Source organism: Eucalyptus grandis, chromosome 8, assembly GCF_016545825.1.
Source record: "Eucalyptus grandis isolate ANBG69807.140 chromosome 8, ASM1654582v1, whole genome shotgun sequence".
In the NCBI taxonomy this organism is placed as follows: Eukaryota; Viridiplantae; Streptophyta; class Magnoliopsida; order Myrtales; family Myrtaceae; genus Eucalyptus; species Eucalyptus grandis.
In genome coordinates this window covers 37016508-37042575 of record NC_052619.1, presented here as the reverse complement: position 1 = coordinate 37042575, position 26068 = coordinate 37016508, and the positions used below count along the sequence as shown (strand labels likewise).

The following is a 26068-nucleotide window of genomic DNA, read 5'->3' as shown; positions in this document are numbered from 1 at the left end:
TAAGTTTGCATAGGGTTGACCAACAGTTGACTAAAGGTTGACTGATGAGATAAAGGGTCCAAATTACATTTGATCATAAATGGGTTCTACATATCAAAACAAATCTCATGGGGAAAATTCCAAATAAGAACCTAAAATATCTTCATTTTCTCAAAAAATGCATAAAGTGACAATGACAATTTCAAATAAGAGCCTGAAATGATCATGATAATTTTAAATAAGGACCTAATCTCATCCGCTACCTAAATATTCTGGTCGGTTAAGGGCATTTTGGTCCAATGCAATTTTAATTTTAATTATTATTTAATTATATTAATAAAAAATTTAATCTAATATAGAAATGAAAGGAAGGAAATCAAGAGGCGAGGCCTCGTCGTCGCTACCCCACCATCATAGGTGCTACCCCACCATCGTAGGCCCTCACCTGTGGTCCACTAGCTAGGGCTCGGTGACACTCATTGACCCTTGGTCGGCCATCTCCCACCATTGCTGCCTTCCCTTCCCCTTCCCCTTTTTTTAATTAATTTTTTCATTGAATACATTAAAAGGAATAAATAAATAAATAATGAAAATGCCATTATCCGCCAATAAGTTAAGTATTAATATGGTAACTTTAGACATTTAATTAAAACAATATCTACTTAGACTTTTATTTTAAAAAAGAAGGGCGTTTTACACCCTTATTTGAAACAATATCCACTTTAGGCCCTTATTTAAAAAAATAAAAACACTTAAGGTCCTTATTTGGAATTTTCCCTTCTAATACTCATATCATTGCCTCAAATTGATAAACATATTCTAACCATACGTGTTTTGTTGCCTTAATGATAACATGAATATATCCAAAGATTTTTCTCGACACCCTTTCACTCGGTTTGACATGTTCGTCTTTTTGAGTATAAGTTTTTGGTGCCAAGATCCTTATGTATTGTTTTTGGTTCAAAAGTCAAGATATTATTTACCTTACAAATATATATGTATCCAAAGATTCTAATCTCTCTAGAGAGCTCCACTTTAATGCTACCCCGTTTCCTTATGACAAAATTATAGATGGATTGTGGATGAAATAAATAAATACACGACAGATACTCATAATATGGTTTTGAGCAGGAGTAAAGAAAAATTAAAAAGGAAAAGTACACAAAATTTTGAATTTTCACTCCTCTTAATCTTTTAAAATTTTTAAAAAGTTTTTTCATTTTCAATCAAAACTTTCATTGGCCCCATTTTCCTATATTTCCTGAACATGGCACAGGGGTTTAATTGGAAAATAAAAAGCAGTGGAGTGAGAAAATAGGAAAGAATCCAACAGCTTGGTTATTATTTTAGCAATTAGTACAAAGAAAGATTAGGCCAAACTTAGCAAAGAAGCTAAAGCGCCCGCCTTTTCCTTTCTTTGCCTTGAAAATTGACCTCTGTCCGTCGTCGACTCTCTTTCACGTACTCTCTCTCTCTCTCTCTCTCTCTCTCTCTGTGTGGCGCTTCACAGTGCTTTTCTGTACCACTTCCGACGAAGAATATGGACGGGTCACCGCCGATACGCCCTCGCCCTCCCAGCCGCGGCGGCGGAAGAGGCGGCGGTCGCGGTGGCGGACCCCCGCCTCCTGTGCAGCTGCACCACAATCCTTACTATCCTCCCGCTAGAGCGTGGCCTCCTCCGACCCTTCTCACGAGACCACCCGATCATCGTCGTCAACCTTACCAGCATGCGCAACATTCTGTTCCGAGCAACGCGGAGCGGCTGGAGAGGATCGACCGGGCCGTCGCGAAGGCTCGGCGCGATCTCCTCGCCACCGGAGAGAGCGTCTCGTCGTGGAAAGTCTCGCAGGCCGTGGTCTTGGCTCTGCAGGTCGAGTCGTGGGACTCCCTGGGGTTCAGCATGCAGCAGGTGCCCTCTCTTAGGAGCTTAATGGCTGTTGAAGGAAAGGTGAAGGTTTTCTCATCGTTGTCATAAGTTTCGTCTCTTCTCTGTCTTTAGACTGCTTGAAACTGTGTGGAATGAATAATGGCTTAGGGAAGACGCTCTCTCTCTCTCTCTCTCTTTCTCTCATGTTTTACTTAGCTCTCAAGTGAGGGGCTAGAGAATTTTGCCTTTTAAGGTTGAGTTGCATTTACTTGGATGATCTGTGAGTGCCTTCTCTCTCTGCAATCTGGGTTGGCGGTTCTTTCTCCCCTGGATTTTCCTTTCCAAGAGAGGAAACATAGGAAATGAGGATGCTTAGTAGGAATTAGGATGTTGACTATAAGGACTTTTAGTCAACTGGGAATTTGACAGACTTCTTCGTCAAGGTCTTTCTTTAAGGTCAGGGTACTATAATGGTTATGTGAGGCCATGAAGTCGTTGGTTATCTTGCCTTTTGCTTTTTGCTTTTCTTTTTGCCTTTTACCTATTTGTTTATGTTCTTATGGGATTCCATCATCAAATTGACGGAACATAATCTTAATGGACTCCATCCACTGTTTATATTGAGTTGCTTACATTTGTGGGTCAATTTAGTGGATTTCCAATAATCTTCTATGTAACTGAGTGAGATACCCATTGAATTAAGGATTGAAATTTGTCCGTCTTCCCGGCAATACCATTCTTCCTCAAGCAATTGCATTACCCTTATACCCCAAGCAAGTATCTTCCAAGTAAGATATTCAAATAGTATACAAGGACCTCAATTCATCATCATTCTCTTTCCTTTTCTATTTTCATGATTTCTTAACATTTCGCTGCAACCTACTTGTGATTTGTCAGAAAAGAGTGGGATTTATAAAATAATCATAAAGAATAAGTGATTATCCAAATGCTAGAAAAGTTGAAGAAGTTAACACCCAAATAAGGTTTCTATTTGTTTCTATCTATTACAAGTTACAATTGAAGTTTACTCTAGGTTTGGAAAGGTCTTTAGTCAATTGGAATTCTTCCATGAGATAATGATTATTGCTGTTCGTAATGGTGTACAGCTGCATAACAGAATATAAGGGCTGTGCAATGTAAGTAATTGGAATGTCTACATTGTGTTGTAACTCAGGCCCGTAGCAAATGGGAGAATGGGGAAAAAGAATCTGCTCAATTTTGCGGGGATTAGGAAAAGCAGCTGAGTAGTAAGTTTGATCATTCAGGTACTGAGAAAGATTAGGGAGAGTTGGAGCTTTTTCTTATTGTGTAGATATTAACCGTATAAGTCTTCCCATGGCTCAATCGGTGCTGGATCCTGCATATTAGATGTTGAAGTTCTTACAAAATGCGCAAAATGCTTATTTTTAGAGTAAGACAGGCCTATTTTAGACTATCTGTAATATCTTTTCCGTTTTCATTTCTTTCCCTTTTTGGTTAGAATCTGAAGTTGTTTATTTATTATTATTATTTTTTTTTTGGTGAAATAGAATCTGAAGTTGTTAGAGTGTTCTTTTTCGTAAAATTACATGGTAATGGCAGGAAAGAGAGTTGTCGCCACAACATGTCTAAGGTTTGGAGATAGATTTATACTGACTTTCTTCTTGTTGACTCACCCTTTGTTTAATGTTTTGCAGATAAATGCATTCATCCATTGCTTTGTGGAAACCCGGAAAATCACCTCATTGTATGATATGCAAATAGCAATCTGCAAAAATGAGGGCATTGAACGATTTGAAGAACTTGAATTGGGCCCCTTTTTGCAATATCCCCTTGTTATGCATTACTTTTCCCTGAACAGTGATATGACTGAAGTGCTCGAGATAACTAGTGAGGAGATTGTGTGTCTTCTTGTTGAATTCTTTATTAAACGCAAGAGTGAGAAACGCAAGAGTAGAAAACCTGTTGAGATTGAGGATCTTCTCAGCTTTATAGCCAAAGAGAAATCAGTCTCGGGAACGGAAAAGCTTGGAGTACGAATTTGGAACCTGGGGTGCGTATTTTTTGTTTTTATTTTGTTTAACTGATAACAAAGTTATGTAGGATAGAGAACATAATTAGAAAAGCTGATTTGGTATGCAGAGTCCGTTGCTTGTCTTTGCCATTCCGCTCATTTGAATCTTTTATTATTGCTTTGTCAAACACTATATAAGCTTAGAGAAGTAAGTATTTTCCAACTTCTTGAGAATAGTTTTCTGTAGCAAAAGAATTTGACTCCTATTCGCTATTGCAAATGTTTTTCCCTATATCCTTCATGTCGATAATTCTTTTCTTTAGTTTATTTGGACTTGTGGACACAAAGATTAGTGATTGCATTATTCAAATTATTGAAGGACTAGAGAATCTAACTAGAGGTAGTTTTCATGGCTTTGAATGCTTTCCACAACTTGATTTCACTGATGTTTTCCAGATTCTAATTGACTTGCTTAACAAAGTTGACACTAGATTTTAAGCATTGAATTCTTCAGAGTAACTCAAGTAGTCGTATAGTTTAATTATTTCATTAGCGCTGCTTGATAGCTTTCATAAGTAGTACATGCAAAGAAGCCTTTTTCAATGTGAAACTTTCCCTATTTGGGTTCACTACTTAAACGCTGTCTCTATCATGCAGCACTTTTGATGTTGTGTGCTAAATTCTCATAGGATGAACAGTTAAAACTTGCTAAATTCACATCTTCTTTACATGGTGTAGCTGCATATTGTTGAATTGTTTAGTTGAGGATTTTCTATGTGGCAAACATAACAGCCCTTTATCTTTAGGATCAGTGAATAATGAGAAAATGGGATGAACAAGAAATGGATTTAAAAGAAACCCACGGTCAAGTTGCAGTTTTGAGAATATACAAACAACTCGCTTATTTGAGGCACTGAAGTAATTGTAGAAAACTAATCTTTTTTGTTCATCAGACATGCGGATGAGTAGTCTGCCTTTTGCAGTTCAAGTCAATTAATGCATCCTGGTGAATGGTCTGTGCATCTTTAAGTGTATCTCCTGTTTGTTAAAACTGTACACAACTCATGCATTATGAGCTTAGTGGGGCATGCTAGGCTTGAACAAGATGGTTATGGGTTAGAGAAGTTAGAGAACAATTCTCAATGCTGGAATGAGATGGTTAGGTTGGGGGAAAAAGGGGAAGGGGGGGTGCTGGTAGAGTATGGAGTGAGTGAGGACTGCAAAGGGAGACTTAAAGGTATCAGGAACTTGTCCACTTCCATCATCGGACTAATTATCATATCAACATATGCCTCTGAATGGATATAGGTCTATTCTGAGCTTTGAATTTCTAATATGACCACCTTAGCTTCTCGTGTTATTCTAATTGAGAGTGGTTAGTCATTCTTGTACCCTCTCAATGTGTCAAAGCCATTTGGCATGCTCCTTGAAAAATGCCAGATCAGATGGTAAGTCAAAATGAGGGATCAACCAGAAATGGCTCATTAAAATATGATGATAATAAATCATACTGAGAGTGCAATTATAAATAGCTAAATTTTCTTGATGGTGACATTTGTGTGTTTCCTATGCATCCAGGTGTATTGCGTTCTGTAGACATTATTATCTGCTATGTCAACTAAATTAAACTTGTTGTTCATGAATGAAGGTTTCATTATTTGTTTTTCCCTTCATATATGTAGGCTTCATATATCCTTTATCTTAGATGCAAAGAGATCAGAAGAGACAAGCTTGAGGAAATCTGTGAAGAAGCTGCAACGACAAGCTAATGAGCAGCGGTTGGATGATATTTGTATGCCATGGGAGGAAGATTTTATTGGCAAGGACTTAAATTTGGTTTGTTCAAGTTCAGATGATGAAGATGGTGACAACTTCTTTAATGATGATAAGAAGCATGATGATGATTGTAACAGGGATGAAAAAGCAGGCCAAAACATGCTCAGCAAGGCATCTGAAAGTTCTGAGATTATTGAGACCAAAGATCTTACTTATGTAGAATGGCTTGAAAGAGACATGGAAGAGAGGGACAAAATTTTGACGAATAGAGCCAATTACACAAAAAAGGGTAAAAAGAAGAATGGTGCTACACTGGTTCTGGAGATTAGTGCTATGAGAAGTTTCATGAAGAAATGGAAGGAAGCGTGTCAAGCATGTTCTCTCTCCAAGGTAAGTTCATGGTTTTCATTTCTTGAAATGATCGATGCCATTAAACTTTCATCTAATATCCGTACCTAGTTTTTCAGGTTTTGACTATTTTGCATCTCCTTAAATGAGCAATGGTAATATTCATTCCCTAGGAGGTGCTCCACCATCTAGCTATTTGATTCATGTGCCATGTACAAGTGCTTCCACTTTCAATTCTTTGGTTGAATTGTGACAATCACACTACTCCTTACATTGACAATCCCTTGACTTGTGTGATTATTCTCTATCATGCTCAATTCACCAATACCAGTGGGGTGCATTTGTTTCACAAGAAACTTGTTGAAGGACAAGAAATTTTACTGTGAAAATCATTTCCAAAGAAAATGGCTGGTTTTCAGTTGGCTGGTGATGTTTAGATCTCACCTTTAAAAATTATTCTTTTCATTATAATTATATGTTGTTCCTAGTAATAAATACTATGATGATATCTAACTCCTTATCTTAAATGATGCTACTATATGAAGTATAAATTTTAATTTTTTTATTACCAAATAAAATGGCCTAATGAAGGATGCCAAAAAAATAGAAAATGCAAATAATAAACAAACTTCATCTGTCATTGCTCATAAAACTTCACTCAAGATGAAATAGTTTGCTAGTTTGCTATGAAGAAAAGCAAAGGTACAAAAGGTACTGAAGAGGAGTGAAGACTGGCAGAGAGGGAAAGTACATAGATTAAAACTCTCTGTGAGCGTGCGTGTGGAAAAGGAGCTTAGTTTCTTCTTTTTAAGATGGAGAAATCATTTTCCTCCCTTTTAAGTGTGCTTTTCCTTGACAGTAAATTTTTTTCCGTTGATTATCCGTTTTCAGCGAACCAAATATATGAAAATTTGGAAAATCATTTTTGAAGAAACAAATGCACCCTGTATATTTGTTAGGTTGCCTTAAAGCTAAGTTGTAATAGAGTTGTTGTTATGGCTATAGCAGAATACTGCTGTAATAGCTATCACGTTGTTTGGTTTTGGTAATGAAATAGTTACTGTATTGTTTAGTTTGACACAAAAGTAGTGAAAATAGAGGTAAAAAAAAAAACTAAAGAGCCTTTACTTTGTAATAGCAACTAGTTAGTAATTTTGCTCTTTATATTATGCATTCGTAATTAGGTATTTCAACTAATTATACTATTAATTAGTTCATGTATTTCGTTTTTTATCTTAATTATTATAACAATATAATAGCAGTAATGTTGTTTCGTTACTTTATATAAAATAGCAAGTAGTTTATACATGATAAATTAGAATTATATAAAATTATTATTAATTACAATGATAATAATGCTACTACATATAAAGTTTAAGTATTATAGTATGTGTGATTTCAGAGTAAATTGTGAAATTTTGCATAATCATATATAAACTTTAGTAACTATATTCCAATAATATCATGTATACAATTTTGTATGTAATATAACATTGTGTGCTGCAAGCAATGTTGTCAAATCAGGATTTGGACCATGAATTGTGAGATTCAGTAAAAACCTTTAGGATAAATTAAAAAAGAAAGATATCTTACTAAAGTCTACCATTAGTTGCAAAAATGTGGGAAAAAATTGTAATAAGACATATAAACGTATAATATTGAAGAAATACCACGCCATTGTATTATATAAATCCAAATGACGGATGTAAGAAATTCAAAGGATGCCTTTTATAAAATTTCGATATATAAACAATCAAAATATTAAATGGGCATAAAGCATTGATATGCGTATCGTGAATTGAAATCGTAAATTTATGAATAATGGATCGAGTTTGAATCAAATTGTAAGATTCGGTGTAGTGCCTTAAATAAGTATTCTGTGTCATGCACATTTATGAATTTCATAAAAAAGATATTATAAGATATAAAATTCTGCATTAGAATTATGATCTATCTGATTTAAACATTTTAATGCAATTTGGCTGCCTTGGCGTTCATACTATGGGATACTCGGCACTTCAACTCAATAGATGTTCTTTCAGAATTTTGAATTAGAGGCTTATTTTATGCACTTCCTTGGCCTGTCACCACCTGGATCTAGTCATAGGTTGATTTAATGTTTTATACTCTTGCATAGATCTAATGTTGGCAATAGAAAATAGGAAGAGGTTGATCCGCAGTCCCTCCTACATACATAACTTCAAGCTTTCACCATCTTGACTGACCACATAAAAAATGCATGAACTACAGATGAACTTTAAAATTTTGATGATGTCAAAAAGGGTCTTATGGCAGTAGATTGGGTGGTTAATTAGAATTCAGCATGCACAACTTCTGAAACAAGTTCTACATCTTTTTAGGTCACGGAGAAAATGCTAGACATGTATGTACTTAACCAGAAAAAGCGACGCAAGATGGGCAGGATGCTTCAAGCATATCCCTTGGTCGGGTTGTTGAATGTCGCTGTGAGTTGATCATGATTTTCCTTATTTTTCCTTTAGACTGTATATATTTTGCCTTTGAAGGTTCAATTTTCAAGTTGACAGTTAAAGCAGATCTCACTTTCTCATGAAAGTTAATACCTATTTTCCTTTTATACCTTGATTTCTATGTTCTACCTGTTTCTGGTTCTTAGTTTGTATTTCTCTGCAAAGTTCTGTTTGTAGAGGAGCCAGCGAAAGAGGGACATGAAGCTATGAGGGGAAAGTAGGATGAGGATAAAATCAGAGAGGCTGTTTCTTATCTGAACATCTAGATTTTAGTGGCTTCCTTCATTTTGAAGCAGGAAACATACTCTAACTTATCCTAAAATTTGAATCATCTTATTCATGGGAAATTAAGCTAGTCATAGTAAGTTAATCTACCTAAAAGTACCCTTCCAACTAAGCAACTTCCAACTAAGCAAACTTGTCACATGTTTTCTGGCACTAAGGTATAGCAAGTTGTTCTTATTCTGGAGGACCTTGTTTAATCTGTGCAGATAGAGAAACGTTTAGACTTAATACCTTCAGTTACTATCCATGAAAAGTTTCTTCATTTGTGTAAGATAGTGAAAGTTTTTGATAATTCCAGTACATTCAAGAATTCAGGAATTATCAGACTAATGTATGTCAGTTACAAGTGCAATAGGAACACATAAAAGAGGGAATAAGAAGCATAAGAAAAGAGAACCAAGATATAGTTCCATCTATCTTTATTAATGATAGCTTTTGGCTTAGAGAATTGCAGTTCTTGCTCTTCAAAGATCTAATCTTTTTTTTGGAACTAAATATTCCACCTTATGCATAAAGGAGGAGACCTCCGCATCTCTCTTCCTTTTTATTTCCTCAGCTCCACTTCCAGTGCTTGTGGAGCCTTTTGATAAATTGTGGTATAATCCAAGAAATTGTAGACAATGATAGTAAGTTGGATTGATTCTCTGTTGCTTCTGGACAATGAAGCAGAATATTTACAGCTTTACCTGAAAAAGCAACATCGGCATGCTTTAGCAGTTTGGGGTAGTCTCACATAGCTAATAATATATGGTGGAAGCATGGTTTCCAGACTCCCTAGAAACAAAAACAAGGACTTATGGAGGGAGCTTTGATCCCCAATGTAGCTTCATGGGAAAGAAATGTTACTCTCATTTGTCAAATCCCAATGGTATTGTTAAACAATAAATCTTCTGTTGCTTAACACAGTTCTCTGTCTGTCCCCGCTCCTCTGGTCTTGGATAATGACAGATTCTTAGAAAACGAAATGAATCTGTAATACCAGTCCGATCCCCATATAGAAAATCTACTACCTGAATCAACTAGGATGACAGCAGATCTTATCTTCTGCAATAGCTAATAATTGGGGATAATTTCACAGAGAGCATTATTGTGAAACCAAAAATTAGCCCAGATTTTCACTCTCTGACAATTAATATCAAACCTGAATCCAGATGAAGTTGGAAAATTGTTGCAATACCTTTTATAAGTTTTTATGGTCATGTTCCATGTGAGCTAGGCAATACAGGGATGTGTAGTAGTGATCCCAGACCTTGCTTCCATGATCTATCCTAATAGACTTTGAGTGAAAATTCTTAATTTTTTCCACCAGGCAATAAATTTCGAAAATTTCTCAAACATGCATTTCTTTTATGCCTTTCCTGCCCTCCACCTTCTTTTCTGAGGAGGAGGTTTCCAAATAGCACTTTACTGGACTTGTTGGAAGTTATGAGCATCTAATAGTTCCTCCTCCTTTTAACAAGAAAATCTGTTGGTGGCTTCACCTCCTCTTTTGTATAGACATTACAACACATAAATGAACATCCAATTGGGAGCATTATCAATAAAGATGTTGTAGCTGGTGTTCCAACAATGCCTGGCCAGGAAAAACAATTTAAACCAACTTGTTAGGACTGTCACCATCCATGCAACTTTAATCTGCCTCTAGTTGTCTATTCCATTACTTCATCAAATTATTTAGGGAAAATTCCAAATAAGGGCTCGAAGTAGACCTTGTTTCAAATAAGAGCGTGAATTACCCTCATTTTCTCAGATAAGGGCCTGAAGTAGATTTTGTTTCAAATAAAGGCTTGAAGTGGTCATAGTAGTCTCAAAGAATGCCTGACCTCCCAAGGGCATTTTTGTCCTTTAATTTTTTTATTTTCTTTCAGTTTCCTTTTTCTATTTTTTTTTCTTAAAGACAAACTCATAAAAGGGAAAAAAAAAGACTAAAACTTAAAAAGAAGAATAAGAAGAAAAAAAAAACAAATTAAAAATAAAAAAACACGTGGGAGGCTACCCCTCTCAGGTTTTTTTTTTTATTTTAAATTTTAGACTTTTTTTGGTTTTTTTTAAAGAAATAAATGAAAAAGGAAAAAAAGGAAGAAACAAATGAAACAAAGTAAAGCCAAGGGTTGTATAGTTTTTACCTTCCCCTTTTTATTATATTTATTACCTTTACCAAAAAAATGAAACAAAGTAAAAAATAAAAAATAAAAAATTAAAGGATGAAAATGCCCTTGGGAAGTTAGGCCCTTCTTTGAGACCGAAATTGTTATTTTGGGCCTTTATTTGAAACAAGGCCCACTTCAAGCTCTTATTTTACTGACAAAAAAAAAAAAAAAAAAAAAGCTCTTATTTGAGAAAATGAGTGTGTTTTAGGCCTTTATTTGAAATTTTCCCAAAATTATTTATGAAGTTGAAAATTTTGGTTATGCCTTGATGTTGAATTTATCAGAAAACAGGTTTGGTTTGGCTTATAGCCCAACTTTTGGCTTTTTCCCCACTCAAAATTTGAATTAGAAAATTTTTTTTTTTTTTTGGTAAAGTGAATTAGAAAATATTTTGAAGTTACAAGAATTAAAAAATTGCAAATTTACAAGTCAACATATGGATATTATGAATTGTTTCATCTTTTTGTTATTAGATCAAAGTCAAGTGCATGTCACAAGATTTGCAAAAAGCAAAAAATGAGAAGTACAAGTCATTTCAAATATGCCCAATATATAGTCTTGTGCTAAAGCAAGAGAGTATATTTCAGATTGTCTGAACTGCCGAATTGAGAACAAATGGCATGAGTACTCCTTTGGTGGTTTTATTATGCTGTGCTAACTAAAAGTTGCCTGGAAGGGCTGTTCTTTTTATCAAACTTCTTGTCTAAAACGCTGTCTTTTTGTATTAGTTTGGAATCATGAGTTTATGTAAGCCAGTTTTCATGGCTTCTCTTTTGATTATATTGCCAATAGGTTACTTCTTTTCTTCATTGCAGGTAACTTGTATCAAATGTGGAATGTTGGAAGATGTATATGATGCTATTGGTAAACAAATGGCAGATGGGATCACTCTGCCGACCCCCCTGCCTGAAAGCAAAGATACACATTCAACTTTAGAGAGTGCAACCGACAATGCTCTGCACAGTGCAGAGCCTGCAAAAAGTATCATCTCAAAGCATGGATCCCTGAGTCATTTACCCAGTATTGTTCTTATATACATATTCATCATCTATACAGTTGAACAGTTATCTGAAAGCATGTGTTTTTTACTGTTCCCTCTTTTCTTTGTTCTTGCATCAATCTAACTTCTGTTTTTACTTTACCCTACACACGAGTACATTGGATCTTACTCATTTAAGGGCAGTCTATGGAATAGAGACAAGCAAGCATAATTGGCTTTGGACAAGAATACGATGCCTTACCAATTCCACATAGAACGCTATCCAAATTGCAACTCTTTATCATTGATCTTGTAAAAAGTACAAGGTTAAGTGATGGTATAGAAGTTACAACTATGTAAAACAGAAGAAATGAGTGGCATGTAAAAATGAAATAGTAGGTCACTTGATATACTTCTAGTTACCAATGTTTGTAAAATTGAAATAGTGGTTGCTCGAAATAATTTTAGTTGAATCAAGATTGTGGCTTCATTGGTAATATCTTACTTGGTCACTTTATCTGATAGCTGATGATACATGTAATTGATTTAGTTTATTTGTGTAAGCTTTGACTTGACTAGAATGGCATCCTTTAATCTCGTCTGGTAGAGTATATTTGATATACATAATGAGCCCATTTAATCTCAACTCTTAGGACAAAACAACATCTTAACATGGTGACAAAGCACAGGCCAAAGTTTCAAATACCAGTGATTTCTCCTATTGTAATTTGTCTTGCTTTCCTATTTCTTCTATCATTGAATTCCTTTCATTGATTCTTTGCTTGACATTGTTACATGTACATGCTGCATTTTATGCAAAATGCAACAGGGAGGGTTAAGGATATGCCTGAATTAAGATATAGACGAGTTTTGCTGATTGCTTAAGCTTTGAACAAAACAATCATTTAACATGATTTTGGAAATTTGACAATTTTGTAACATTATATCTATGGACAGGCTTGATTTGAAGTACTTGGTCGATTAAAGGAGTGGTTCAGATATGATTTAGACAATAAGATAATTTATGTAAGATCAAATTTTTTTAAATAAATGATGTAGAAAATCATGACATCCCTTCTTGTGCGTAGGAAATTCATTTCAGGCAAATGTTTCTAATTGGTGGCAGTGTGATCAATATGGAAAAAATGTTAAGAGTTAGAGTATGTGCATGATTATGGAAGGACAGACTACATGCATGAGTTGACTGGAAGTTGTGGAGTCAGCTATAAACTAGAACAAAGTTGTGGGAGGGAATCTCAGAGATTGATCTGGATATATGACATTTGGATGAAATTTTCTTCACTTGTACATCTTTACTTGAGCTATCTTGCCCTGGGATCTTTGGATTTTATCATGAACTATCTACTATTCATTAAGGTACTCATTTTTCGATTTTGATATTCATGTGCATTTGGTCCACTGAGTTTCTCAAGGACAATGGACTGAATGATCTTTTAGAAATGTGCTCGTTGACACTCTACCCAGGCGGCTTGTATGCCACTGCATTTTGTTCATTGTTCACCTTTATTTTCCATTTTCTTTTTCCGAGATGTCAGACACTTGTGCAGTTGATGCTGAGTTGTCTTTTATAGACAAGTCTTGTGATATCATCGACTTATATATCAATTAATAGGTGTCCCTGTTGAAGACATTACCAGAGAAATTGGTGCTTATTATCAGCTTGATCATGAGAAAACAAGCAACAACAAATCAGTTCTGGAGATGAGAGTTAATTTGTTGAGAAAGCTTGTTGACTGTGACTCTTGGCTGGCAAAGCAATTTTTTGTTAATGAATTTGAGTCACTTGGTCATGGAGAGTTTTTCAGTTTCCTGACAGAACACATATCTCTTATGCCTACTGAGCTGAAACAGTTCTTGAATGGTGATATGTATGAGAAGTCCCACTTTGAGGTTTGCATGCTGCAGCATCAGTTGATGGTAATAATATCACAAGCATTGAATAGCTTGTGGGACGGCGAAGTAGTGACCAAACAGATGATTTCGACATTTCTTCTGAAGCAATTCCCCAATCTCAGTTTCAAAATGGAAGTTGGTTCAGTGGAGAATTTTCTAGATATTGTTGGGGAGTACAGAGGCATCGCAATGTCAAAATGTGTCCTTTTCTCTCAGACATTGATGGGTGTCCATGGTCAGGCTATGCTGGCGCATGATGATGATTATGTGGTTGAACTTGAAACCATTGGTAGAGTAACCGATGTTTCACAGAAGATAGGAAAATTAGAATCAGTGTCATCTCAGGATGCAATCGAAGTCTTATTAAGAGCACCGATGCTGTCAGATTTAAGTCGTTGGTCACATTGGGACATTAAGTTTGCTCCACATCTTGGCCCTCTTGTAGGATGGTTGTTGAATGAAGTTAATAGAACAGACTTGTTGTGTTTAGTGACGAAAGATGGTAATGTGATCCGGATTGATAGTTCTGCCAGCGTGGATCTATTTCTGCAATCTGCCCTTCAATCATCGCCTTTCCAAACAGCGGTTCAGTTGCTCTCTTTGTTCTCAATACTCGGCGGACAAAAACATGTCCCTCTGTCTCTTTTAAAATGCCATGCACGTCGTGCATTTGAAGTCGTCTTGGACGATAAGGAAGTGACCAACAGTTGGAATCTTCAGATGCAAGAAAAAGCAGCTGGTATGTCAAAGCTGTCGGATGAATCATTCCAGAATTCCACTGGCAAGTGTAATGCAGTGCTTGTTGCATCAAGATATTTTCTTGAATGCCTCAGTTATATTCCTTCAGAGTTTCGTGCTTTTGCTGCTGATGTGTTACTATCCGGTATGCAATCTGTCATAAAACATGTACCTTCAACCATCTTGTCAGAATGTAAACTTGTGGAGGAACGAATCATGCTTCATGAAGTGGGACTATATCTTGGTATTGTGGAGTGGATTGATGACTACCTTGTCTATTGCTCCTCTACTGATGTTGAGATGTGTAAACCTGGTGAAGCTCCATCATTCAAAGCTGACACCTCCAAGTCAAGCACAGATTCACTGTCTGCAATATACAATCCACAAAAATCATCTCCTGCAGAAGAAGACAATAATGTGTCCTCTCTTGTTTCTAAGGGTCAGAGTACCATAAATAATGAAATTTGTCACAGTTCTGATAATCCAGAAGTTTGCATTGATAAGAGTCTGGCACAAAATGAAACCGTTGAATATGAGGATGCTTACTCAATCATTGAATCTATAAGGCGAGAAGAATTTGGTCTTGATCCTAGTCTTTCTGGTACAGAAAGTAGCTTGTTGAAAAAGCAACATGCCCGTCTGGGGAGAGCACTTCATTGTCTTTCCCAGGAGTTATACTCTCAGGATTCTCATTTTCTTCTTGAGTTAGTAAGTTCACTGTCACTTTTCATTGATCTTTGTTTTTCCACGCCTGTAGCAGTCATCATTTAGCAGGATAGTACTGTGAGTTTACAATATTCATTTGCCCCATTGGAGGCCCGCTCATGCTTTTGCTTTAGTTGTTTGTCTGATTCATGGTCAGCGATGATCTTTTGTGGTCATGTCATTCATCCATTCTTGTCAAGTTCCTTAGGGTATTAGTATGCGCCCATACATGTGTGGACAAACAAGGGAAACCGAGTTAAATGCCTGTCAATTTTTTTCCAACAGCCTAAGCTGAAAGTCTACGCTTGATTTGCTGAAGCCTCAAGCTGAAACAAGGAAGAAATGCCACTTCTGCCTAGGACTACTGACTGCCTTAATGGAGCAGTTAATGATATCATTTTGCCCAGTTGATTATTCACACAAACAAACAAAAACCTAGTCATATGCATTAGAGAAAGTGGCCTTCCTTATCAATGTTGTGATATGTTCAAAGAGTATATTGTTTTTTATTACTATGCAATGAAGTCAACTTACACTTATAGTATGTATAAGAGCAACTTGATGGCTTTATGGTAGTTTTATTAGTCAACATGTGCACTTTCTATGCTTCTACTGATGAACATGACATCTAGTTCAATTATGCGAAGAAAATATGGACATACAGCTTATGCTGCAAATTTCAATTTCTGCTCCAGGAGATCCTTTGATTTTGAATTTGATAAGTCCGAATTCAGATAATTTTTGGAGACTGAAACTCTATAAACTTAATTCAGATAATTTTTGGAGACTGAAACTCTATAAACTTGACAAAGCTTCATTTGATTCCCCTGGTTTAGATAGATGTCTTAAGTGATCATCCTTTATCTGCATTCCTCTGAACTTTTTTTGTTTCTGTGTTAGTCATCTTATATTACGATTCAGAGTACAGTAAACCTAACCAATATTTCCCCTTACATTTATTTTATCTATTCCTCGTAGTTAGACAAAAAGCTTATGGACAGGGATTTATATTTTAATACCAGAAAAAAAATGCTGATTAAATTTCAATGCTCTATTGTATTTACTTTTTGCTGCAGGTTCAAAATGCTGATGATAATACCTATTTAGAAAATGTTGAGCCAGCTCTTATATTTATCCTTCAGAAGTCAGGAATCATTATTCTGAATAATGAACGGGGCTTTTCTGCTCAAGACATTAGAGCACTATGTGACGTTGGCAATTCTACGAAAAAAGGAAGTGCTGGATATATAGGGAAAAAAGGCATAGGTTTCAAATCAGTATTCCGTGTAAGTAGAGATGCCTAATACAATTCCATCATATCCTTTTCTTTGGGCAAATCCTGTACTTATTTTATTGCCAGACCCCAAAAAGGGGTTTAGGGATTCAATATGCCAGTAAAATGGATTTGAAGGGAAAAAAACAGAAAGTCAGCAATGAGATTGCACTATTATATGAATGTACTCTTCATCTAATTACTTAAGCTTTTGGGTTAGGATTTTTAATATAGTATTAATGCCAAATCTAAATTCGTCATGTCACCATTCTCCTAAATGGTATGCAAATAAAGCTATCAATTGTCATTGCAAATTGCCCCTATTGCATCCTGAAAGAACTTCACCAAAAATATTTAAATTCTTCTGCAGGTTACTGATGCACCTGAGATTCATTCGAATGGGTTCCATATAAAGTTTGACATAAGTGAGGGACAAATTGGTTTTGTTTTGCCAACTGTTATACCTCCTCTTGATCATAATGTGTTAAGCAAGTTCACATCTGCTAAGATTGATCATTTCAATACTAGCTGCTGGAAAACTTGCATTGTTCTTCCCTTCAGATCGGATTTGTTAGAAGGAACTGGAAGCAATAATTTCATATCCATGTTCTCAGATATTCATCCAGCCTTGCTACTATTTCTTCATCGTCTTCGTTGTATTACATTCAGAAATATGCACGACGATTCCCATATTGCCATGAAAGGAAACTTGTGGTAATGGCATCATTAGGATTTCATATGGTAAGGAGGAAATGAATTGGTTTGTTGCATGCAAGAAGTTACATGGGAATATCGGTCGTTGCAATGTCCAAACAACAGAGATCGCCTTGGCATTTGGACTTAAAGAATCAACAGACGGAAATTATATCCCACGTCTTGATATGCAACCTGTTTTTGCATTTCTTCCTCTAAGAACTTATGGTCTGAAATTTATACTGCAAGGTGATTTTGTTCTTCCCTCATCCAGAGAAGAAGTTGATGGAGATAACCCTTGGAACCAATGGCTGTTGTCAGAGTTTCCTGATTTGTTCGTGAATGCGGAGGGATCTTTCTGTTCTCTTCCTTGTTTCAGGGACAATCTAGGAAAAGCTGTAACAGCTTACATGAGCTATGTTCCATTGATCGGGGAAGTGCATGGGTTTTTTTCTAGTCTTCCTCGAACGATCATCTCTAAGTTACGTCACTCAAATTGTCTACTTCTGGAAGGAGATGAAGCTACATGGGTGCCTCCTTGCAAGGTTGTCCGAGGTTGGAATGAAGAGGCTCAAGTTCTTTTACCTGATCTTTTGCTTCAAAACCATCTTGGCCTAGGATTTATAAAGAAAGATATAAGTCTATCTGATCCTTTGGCAAGGACATTGGGGGTCGAGGAGTATGGCCCAAAACTTCTACTTCAGATTATAACGTCTTTATGCCAGAAAAAGGATAGCCTTCCATCAATGGGTTTGTCTTGGTTGACTGCATGGCTGAATGCAGTTTATAAAATGTATGTGCATTCAGCGCAAGCATCACGAGACCTTGGAATGGGCACAGATATCATAGAAACCCTCCGTAAGCTTCCTTTTATTCCTCTCTCTGACGGAACATTCAGCTCAGTGGATGAAGATACGATATGGCTGCACTCTGATGTATCTGGGAATGACAGTGAGCATGGAATGGATGCCTTTCCAATGTTATATGCAAAACTCCGCATTGTAAACCCTGCCTTCTTAACTGCATTGGATGCGGATATCTCTTGTGTAGACATGTGTTCAAAGGACAACATCATCAGGATGCTCCTTATTGTGGGTGTCCAACGTCTATCTACACATGAAATAATGAAGGTCCATGTCTTGCCTTCTATATGTGATGACAAAAGTGCAAGATGGAGCAACAATCTGTTGACCGAATTTCTCTGCTTTGTGTTTATCCATCTACAATCTAGCTGCCCCAGTTGCCATGTTGAAAGAGATTTTCTGATATCAGAGTTGAGAAACAGAGCTTTCATTGTAACAAAACAGGGCAACAAAAGACCGATTGAGGTACCGATCCATTATGGTAAAGAATATGGAAGCTCTTTTGACCTCCGTAAATTTTTCAACGACATTCAATTGGATTGGCATGAGGTAGACACCAACTACTTGAAGCATTCTTCAACTAAATCTGTTGTTGGTGGAAAGAAAAAGTGGAAGAGATTTTTTGAAGAAATAGGCATCACAGAGTTTGTGCAAGTAGTTAAAGTTGATCGGAGAATGGTTGATATGCCCGATACATGTTTTGGGAAGGCAGGAGTGGACAGAAACCACATCTCCTCAGGATCTGTAGCTGAGGATTGGGAATCCTTTGAGTTGGACAATTTATTGTCCTTGTTGTCAGCAAGTGGAAATCGAGTTGGTTCTGAATTTTTCTTAGAGGTTTTCGATAAATTGTGGGATGATTACTTTAGTGAAAAAACCATAGGTTACTTCAACGATAAGTGCAATGGGAATAGGATACCCTTCAAATCTTCATTCCTAAACAGCATCTGTGGTGTTCCATGGGTTGTTTCGTGCATTGATGACAAACTTCACTATCCTAAGGACTTATTCTACGACTGTGATTCTGTGCACTCTATTTTGGGTTCTTTCGCTCCTTGCGCTGTCCCAAAGGTTAGTTCCATTATGGATTTGCTTTTGCTGATTACTTTGGGTGCATCCGGACTGTCCACTGTCAGACCAGGTCTGAGCATTTGACCGTTGACTTCTTTCTTGCTCATGTTCTTGTTATCCATTTTCTGGACCTCACACTCTTGATAGGGGGATACTATATGGAAATAATTTTGAGGATGAAAAGATAGTTTCAGGCTTGTTAGTACCTACTTTAACTGTTTAATAATCATAATCAATTTTGTGCAAATAATCTTTACTACTTTATGCAGAAATTTGTTCCAAAAAGATCAAGATATCTCATTTTGAAAGTTTCATGATTGCTATATCTCTTTTCCCCCTTTTTTTTGGGGGGGGGGGTGTTGAAACAACCATCTTAAGATAATACTGAGCTTCCATGATCTGTAAGGACACTTTTACTGTATTTCTTTGAGTATGAACTCTAGAAAAACAATGATTGGAAGCAGCATGAAAATGCTAGTTGGAAGTGCAACCTAGAAACATGATAAGAGTTTTAGGAGACAAGTTCCGAAGGAAGAGTGAGGGGCAGAAGTATAGACCATCCACATACGAGATATCGGTATTTATCCAATTGATTGTGGCAATTACTGATGTGTATAGTTTTCATATATGCCTCTGCAGGTCCTTTTCCTTGGTCCTTTTTGGAATTAGTGAAACAATCATGTAAATACCATCAAAGTTTTTTGGTCGAAGTGTTTGACACTCTGGTCTCTGAGTAGGAATGTAATTGCAGACATCTAATGATTGGAAATGGCACATACTAGATAAAAGTAGACCCTGAAGAAGAAAACTAGAATTCACAGGAGGGAAAAAGAGAAAACAAGCGGTCACATCTGATATCTCAATATTGGTGGGTATACCCTGTGATTCAGGAAATGTTATGTTGGTGTCTTCAAGGATTAGGACTCATAATTTTATTAATCTAAGTGTTTTATCAATGCAAAATTCATTGCCTCCATTGTCAAATCTTACATGTGGATAGAACTGTGGAAATAGTGGTAGAGTCAATAAAAATAAATGGAAGTGCACTGAATCGTTATTTCACAGTATCGTTAATATCAGCATTCAGGTGCCATCTGTTGCTTCATTGACTTGGCAACCTGCAGTAAATGCAAGGATAACTCCGTCCAAGAAAGAAATAAAAAGTAAGGACTTTTTTCCCCATGACCGGCAGCAGATGCTTGACTTGATATTGATGTTAATGCAGTGCAACTTTTTAATGTAATGCCACCAATCGATTGTGGTACTTTGACTTAACAAATCATTAACATAATGCTCTCTCTTTTGCTTCATTTCTTGATGTTATGCAAAATGATTATCTTTAAGTATATATAAATCTGTCTGTTGTGGACTTTGGTCAATGAACATGAAGGGATTGTTCAACAGGTGAGAAGTATGGCTCTTTTACATGATATTGGGTTTAAGACCAGTGTTACCATTGAAGATGTTGTGGAAATGCTGGGAGTCTGGAGAAGATCAGGGACCACTTTTAAGTCTAGGTACCACATCACATTCAAAAAAATTCTTGTTATTTTCTCATTTGATAAGGAGAGAAGGTTTAAGAAAAATAAAAAGGCAATCCAATATACAGCATGTTTGCAAAAATATAAAGCGAAAACAACACGGGATAAACTTGGCATTCTCTCCCATTATTTTTTTCTGCATTTGTTGCTGGCCTGAGGTCTATACTCAATATGTCATTTCATGCACTCCCAAATACATTGCTCTATTTAATTCATTTATTCACTATCTATGCTATATTGACTGTGCGGTTCTGGAAAAGGAAAGGTCTGATGATTTTGGCCATCAAGTCATGCTAGCTGTTATCTCTATCATTGGGAGGGGTTTTTTTACTGGTGTGGAGAAACCGGAAATTTAATGTGTCAAGATTGGCCCACACTGATTCTCACATCGCAAACTTGTATTGTTGCTATTAGTTTCATAAGTTTGGTATTTAATAAGTTGGGTAATGGAAACGTTATCATATAATGTGATTCATTAAGTTGTCCCTTTCTGCTCTTTCTTCGACTCTTTTCGAGGTCATTGCAATCCGCTGATGAGGTTGTCATCTTCCTACCATCTTTACCCTCCTAATCATTTCCTGAACGTGCAATTCTTTGAAATTTGGAACTACATCCTCTTTATTGGACTAGTATAATAATTAGTTTCTGCGCCAAATTAGGAAATGCATAGCATTTTATAGGTATAAAAGAACTGTCCTCCCAGTTACCGAAGAAAGTCCCACTTTTACGTAAAACTGTTAGAAAATCCAGATAAAAAGTTTAAGCTGTCATCAGGTATGTATCTTACAAAAGCATTAAAACTTTACTCAATAGATTTTCTGGCTGACTCTTGGAACTTTTACAACATTTATCTCTTCTGCTATTATGATTGCTTGCAAGGTGCCTTCTTTTGGCTCTATAAAGTAAGATAAATTGTCCTCCCATTCTTTTGCCTGATTTTCAGTTGGATTTATCCTCATATGTGGTTCATTTGAAGAAACTTTTCTTTCCTTCTTTCTACTGTTGAATTGCTATTCTGCAAGATAGTTGACTTTTTTCTTCTTCTCATGCCAGTGCTGCACAGATGTCGAAATTATACAATTTCCTTTGGAAAGAAGTTGATACTTCAAAAAAGAAGATTGTTGAAGATCTCATCTCAGAACCATTTATATTTATTCCTTCTTCATGTGCCTCTGGGGTCGAGGATGTTGTGTTGGGCTCATTTTTGTTGCCAAAAGAAGTTTGTTGGCATGATTCACCTGAGTTATTGACCCAAATGGAAGAAATTGATTCCGAGTCTGGTGAAGTCGGAGCAAAGCATAGCCTGTTGAGCAGGACATTGTGCAATATATATCCAGGCTTGCGGGATTTTTTTGTCAATATATGCGGCGTTTACGAGATTCCTTCTTTCCAGGATCATTTTCAGAATTTGCTTTATCTATCAACTACTGTTTTGCCTTCACAAGCAGCAAAATATGTACGTGCTACAAGTTGTTCATTTATTGGTTATTGAGGTGTCACTAAAGTAGCCCATTTTTTCGCTTTATGCATCAGGTTTTCAAGGTTTTTCTCAAGTTGGTAGATGAACTGAAATGTGGAAAGGTTAGTTCTGAGGATACTTTACAGGTTAGTGGATATCTTAAAAAATCAGAATATACCGTGCTTCCCACCGTTCATAATAGATGGGTTTCTCTGCACCCTTCCTTCGGACTTGTGTGCTGGTGTGATGATGAGAAGCTAATGAAAGAATTTGGGAGTTTGGATAAAATTGAACTTCTACATTTTGGGGAGCTCACTGATGATGAAAAGGAGATGATTTCTGTCAAACTGCCTCTTCTCATGCATTCTCTAGGGATTCCCACATTTTCTAAGGTAATTTGCTTGCTCGCAACTCTATCTCACGGTGTATTATGGAAGGTTGTGTCTAGATTGGGGTCGGAACTGGGGAAGTACAGTTTCCAGGGCCTTTCATCTCTATTTTGCACTCACATGGTACTTATTATGCGATGTACTCAAATGAGGGATTTTCTCATGACATATATGTTTTTGACAAGGATGCTTTTTAGATGTCACTTACCTAGCTTTGCTAGAATCATCTGAACCGCTTGTGGTTTTGGCCAGCATTTTGCTCTCCCTCCTATGCAATAGGGTCTTGCTAACGAGTATCGTCATGGCCCTTTTAACCATGCCTGGTCAATAAATAGATCTGCATGTCCAATACTTTGGTTGTGCATAGCATGGGGAAACATTGCTTTAGAAATGACAAAATTTCTTTATTTGGATGTTTAACTAGTGCCCTAGGGGCACTCATTAACAAAATAATGTACAATAATCTACTGTGCAATATCCGTGCAATGAGCAATGTCTTGGACCCCTTTATTCAGAGAAGTGCTTAAAATGTTAAAGAATGTTCCTCAGCTATTTTTTATCCTAGTGCATTGTAGAGGCACCAAAAGGGAGCTACGAAACTCTCTTATTTTTGTCTTTAAAATCTGTCAACACGGTATTGGAGTATCTGTAGCTCCTTTTAAAGTAAAAGCATCTTACCCATACACTGCCGAACAGGTACAAACAAGGGTGCCAGGTCTGGCAGTATTTCCATTAATCAGAGTGACGTTGGGGAATGATTTTATTGCATATTAGGAGAGAAAAGAACCGGGAAGCAAACATTATGATCAGTGACCCCTTGTTGACCAAGATATTTTTTTCATATAATTGTTCAGTGAACAGTGACCAACGTGTAAAATGATAGAGGATGGAATGTAAAATGGAGAGTACGAGTCTAGAGTGAGAAGGATGTGTTAATTTTGCTGTGGCTGATTGTCTTAGATATGCAGTGACAAGCAGATTTTTGTCGAATGACCATATCAAGTTCAGCACCTATAATAGATTTCCGATTGAAATATTTGGATTACTAAAATGGATATAGGAATGCTCATATATACCAAAGTAAATTAGATGCTACAACAATATTAAAGCTTTTTTTTATAATAAAAAAATGCGCTTTAGTTACTAGATATTTTTGGTGAAAAAGAACTTATTTCTCGAATTGGTTGAACTTGTATTGTTTCATTCTGTTGTCTAGGTTTTGGCCAAAACAAAAAAATCTGCTGTCTAGGTAAGTTCTGGGGGATTTAAATACTGCTTCCAAGAAAAACTATTAAGTTGCCTCCTTTTTAGTATAGATTTCATGTTAAGAATTAACTTAGTTATTTATAATAGCAAATTCTTTACTAGCGATACCATCACAAACACATTATTAGAATGATATGCTCAGGGACCGCGAGATTGTCATGCAAACTACTCATCATCATATTTACTTTCTCACACTTAGCATTTATGCAGGTTGTAACTCGTGAAGCCATATATTATGGTCTAATGGATTCTAGCTCCAAGGCTTCTTTTGTAAACTGGGTTCTTCCTTATGCGCAGCGTTATATTTACTATGAACATCCTGACACATATGCCAAACTGAAACAGTCTGGATTTTATAATCTGAGTCATTTGCGTGTTGTTGTTGTGGAGAGATTATACTATAAGAATATCATAAGGGATTTGAGCGTTGCTTCTAAAAAGCGATTGGAGACCACAACATTTCTTCAGGTATGTCCTAGGAATTCGGTAACAATCTGGACATTTCTATTTTTCTTTGTTTAACCAAAGAACATGTAAAGCAACCTACAAGCATGGTACGGAGGGTGGACATCTAGATTTCTTACCTTTCATTTTGTTATATGTATGTTTCTTGTACAGAATGAGAACATCACTTTGTGACACTTGGAGACTTCCAAGTTGAAATTTGATCCAACTCCAAAGCTTGTTGGGCTCATCTGATTTTCGACATGTTTAATCTGTTCCATACTTGGGATTTGCACTGTTCTGATGCTGGTGATGTTATTGTCTAAACCATTTCTATGGTTTATTGTGAACAAATAGGGGAATGTTCTTTTAATCAAGCAGTAGAGGACCACATTCTTATCACTTAGAAGCATGACCTTCCCTGTTAAGTATTAAAATAACTCCTTGATTTTGACAGGGCAATACTTTATTTGTCACTCCAGAGTCTGATTCTCATGCCTTGTACATGGAGATTTCTCGTCTATTCTTTGATGGCACTCCGAACATTCACTTGGCAAATTTTCTTCACATGATCACAACGATGGCAGAGTCAGGTTCTCGAGAGGAGCAGGTAGAGTCTTTTATCATGAATAGTCAGAAGGTGCCAAACCTACCAGGTGATGAACCCGTGTGGGCCCTCTCCTCAGGGTCTTTGTCTGAGGATGATGGATCACTAGAGAACAGCAGCTTTTCAGCAACAAGAGAAGTGCCAAAATTGTTTAAGGCCAAGGGAAGGGCAGGAGTTACCTCAACTTGGCCTCCTTCAGACTGGAAAAGTGCACCACGGTCAGCTTATTCTCCTTATAGCCAAGTTGAGACACAGGCAGTAACTAAAACCACAAGCACTTGTCATGAATTGATTGGAGAAAGTGGCGGGGGCTATGAGGCGATTGTTGAGTTTACGACTGAAGATGTAGCAGCAGCTTCTCCAATCGAACTTTCAGTTTCTGATAGATCAATAGATGTCAGCAATTTGCATTCTTGTTCAGATGTCTCAGCTAATCAAATTGATACGACTCCAGTGTCTGATCTACCGGACTTGGATCAATCTCAGTTGATTGGGAGAACAATGCTCAATGTCAGCACGCCTGATCCAGAACAAGCAATGTTAACGGGAAACCTAGGAGAACGCGTTGCTTTTAGACATCTTGCCAAGAAATTCAGTCGGAGTTCTGTTAAGTGGGTCAATGAAGATGGCGAAACTGGTCTACCCTATGACATCACCGTAGAGGATGGAGAAAGACTTCACTACATAGAAGTCAAAACAACTCAATCGGAGGAGAAAGATTGGTTCTCCCTGTCTACGAATGAGTGGCAATTTGCAGATCAGAAAGGTCAAAATTTCAGCATAGCACGTGTCATTTTGCTGGGCCATGCCAAAAACAAAATCAAAATATTTTCAAACCCAGTTGAACTCTGTCGCCGCGGGAAGTTGCAATTGGCCATTGTGATGCCAAGCTAGCCGGTATGCCGTTAGTGGCTCAGGTGGTGTCAAGTCTCTCATGCATTAATTAAGCTATGTAGTAGTGACACCGAACAACCAGAAGTGCTGATGAGTACCCTTGCTTAGATGCAGAGAAGTTTGTTTCAATCTTTCATGAAGGAGATGCAAGTGACTCGAAGAAGTCCTTCAGTGACTTCTGAAGATGGTCAAGCTTTGTACAACTAGCCTTTAGAATGAGTTGCGCATGATTGGGCAACTTGTGCCGTGTAGCTATTTAGATAGACTTAAATTAATCATCACATTTATGTGTAATCTCTTTATGTATGGTTTTCGAGAGTTAATGGCAGGTCTTAATTTATACCA

The 26068-nt window shown here is 36.8% G+C and overlaps 2 protein-coding genes across 2 annotated transcripts; both read left to right on the top strand.

Annotated features, from left to right (window-relative positions):
• Positions 1-1458: 1458 nt before the first annotated feature.
• On the top strand, positions 1459-17214 carry LOC104414312 (protein NO VEIN). The gene is made up of 8 exons (XM_010025377.3): positions 1459-1927; positions 3523-3878; positions 5522-6005; positions 8324-8428; positions 11703-11907; positions 13500-15226; positions 16300-16509; positions 16867-17214. The coding sequence occupies exons 1-8, from the start codon at positions 1520-1522 to the stop codon at positions 17212-17214; spliced, it is 3843 nt and encodes a 1280-aa protein (XP_010023679.3). The 5' UTR covers positions 1459-1519.
• LOC104429842 (protein NO VEIN-like) lies at positions 17202-26068 on the top strand. Its single transcript, XM_039300658.1, has 6 exons — positions 17202-19123; positions 20528-20640; positions 21718-22120; positions 22198-22515; positions 23989-24246; positions 24680-26068. The coding sequence occupies exons 1-6, from the start codon at positions 17249-17251 to the stop codon at positions 25721-25723; spliced, it is 4011 nt and encodes a 1336-aa protein (XP_039156592.1). The 5' UTR covers positions 17202-17248; the 3' UTR covers positions 25724-26068.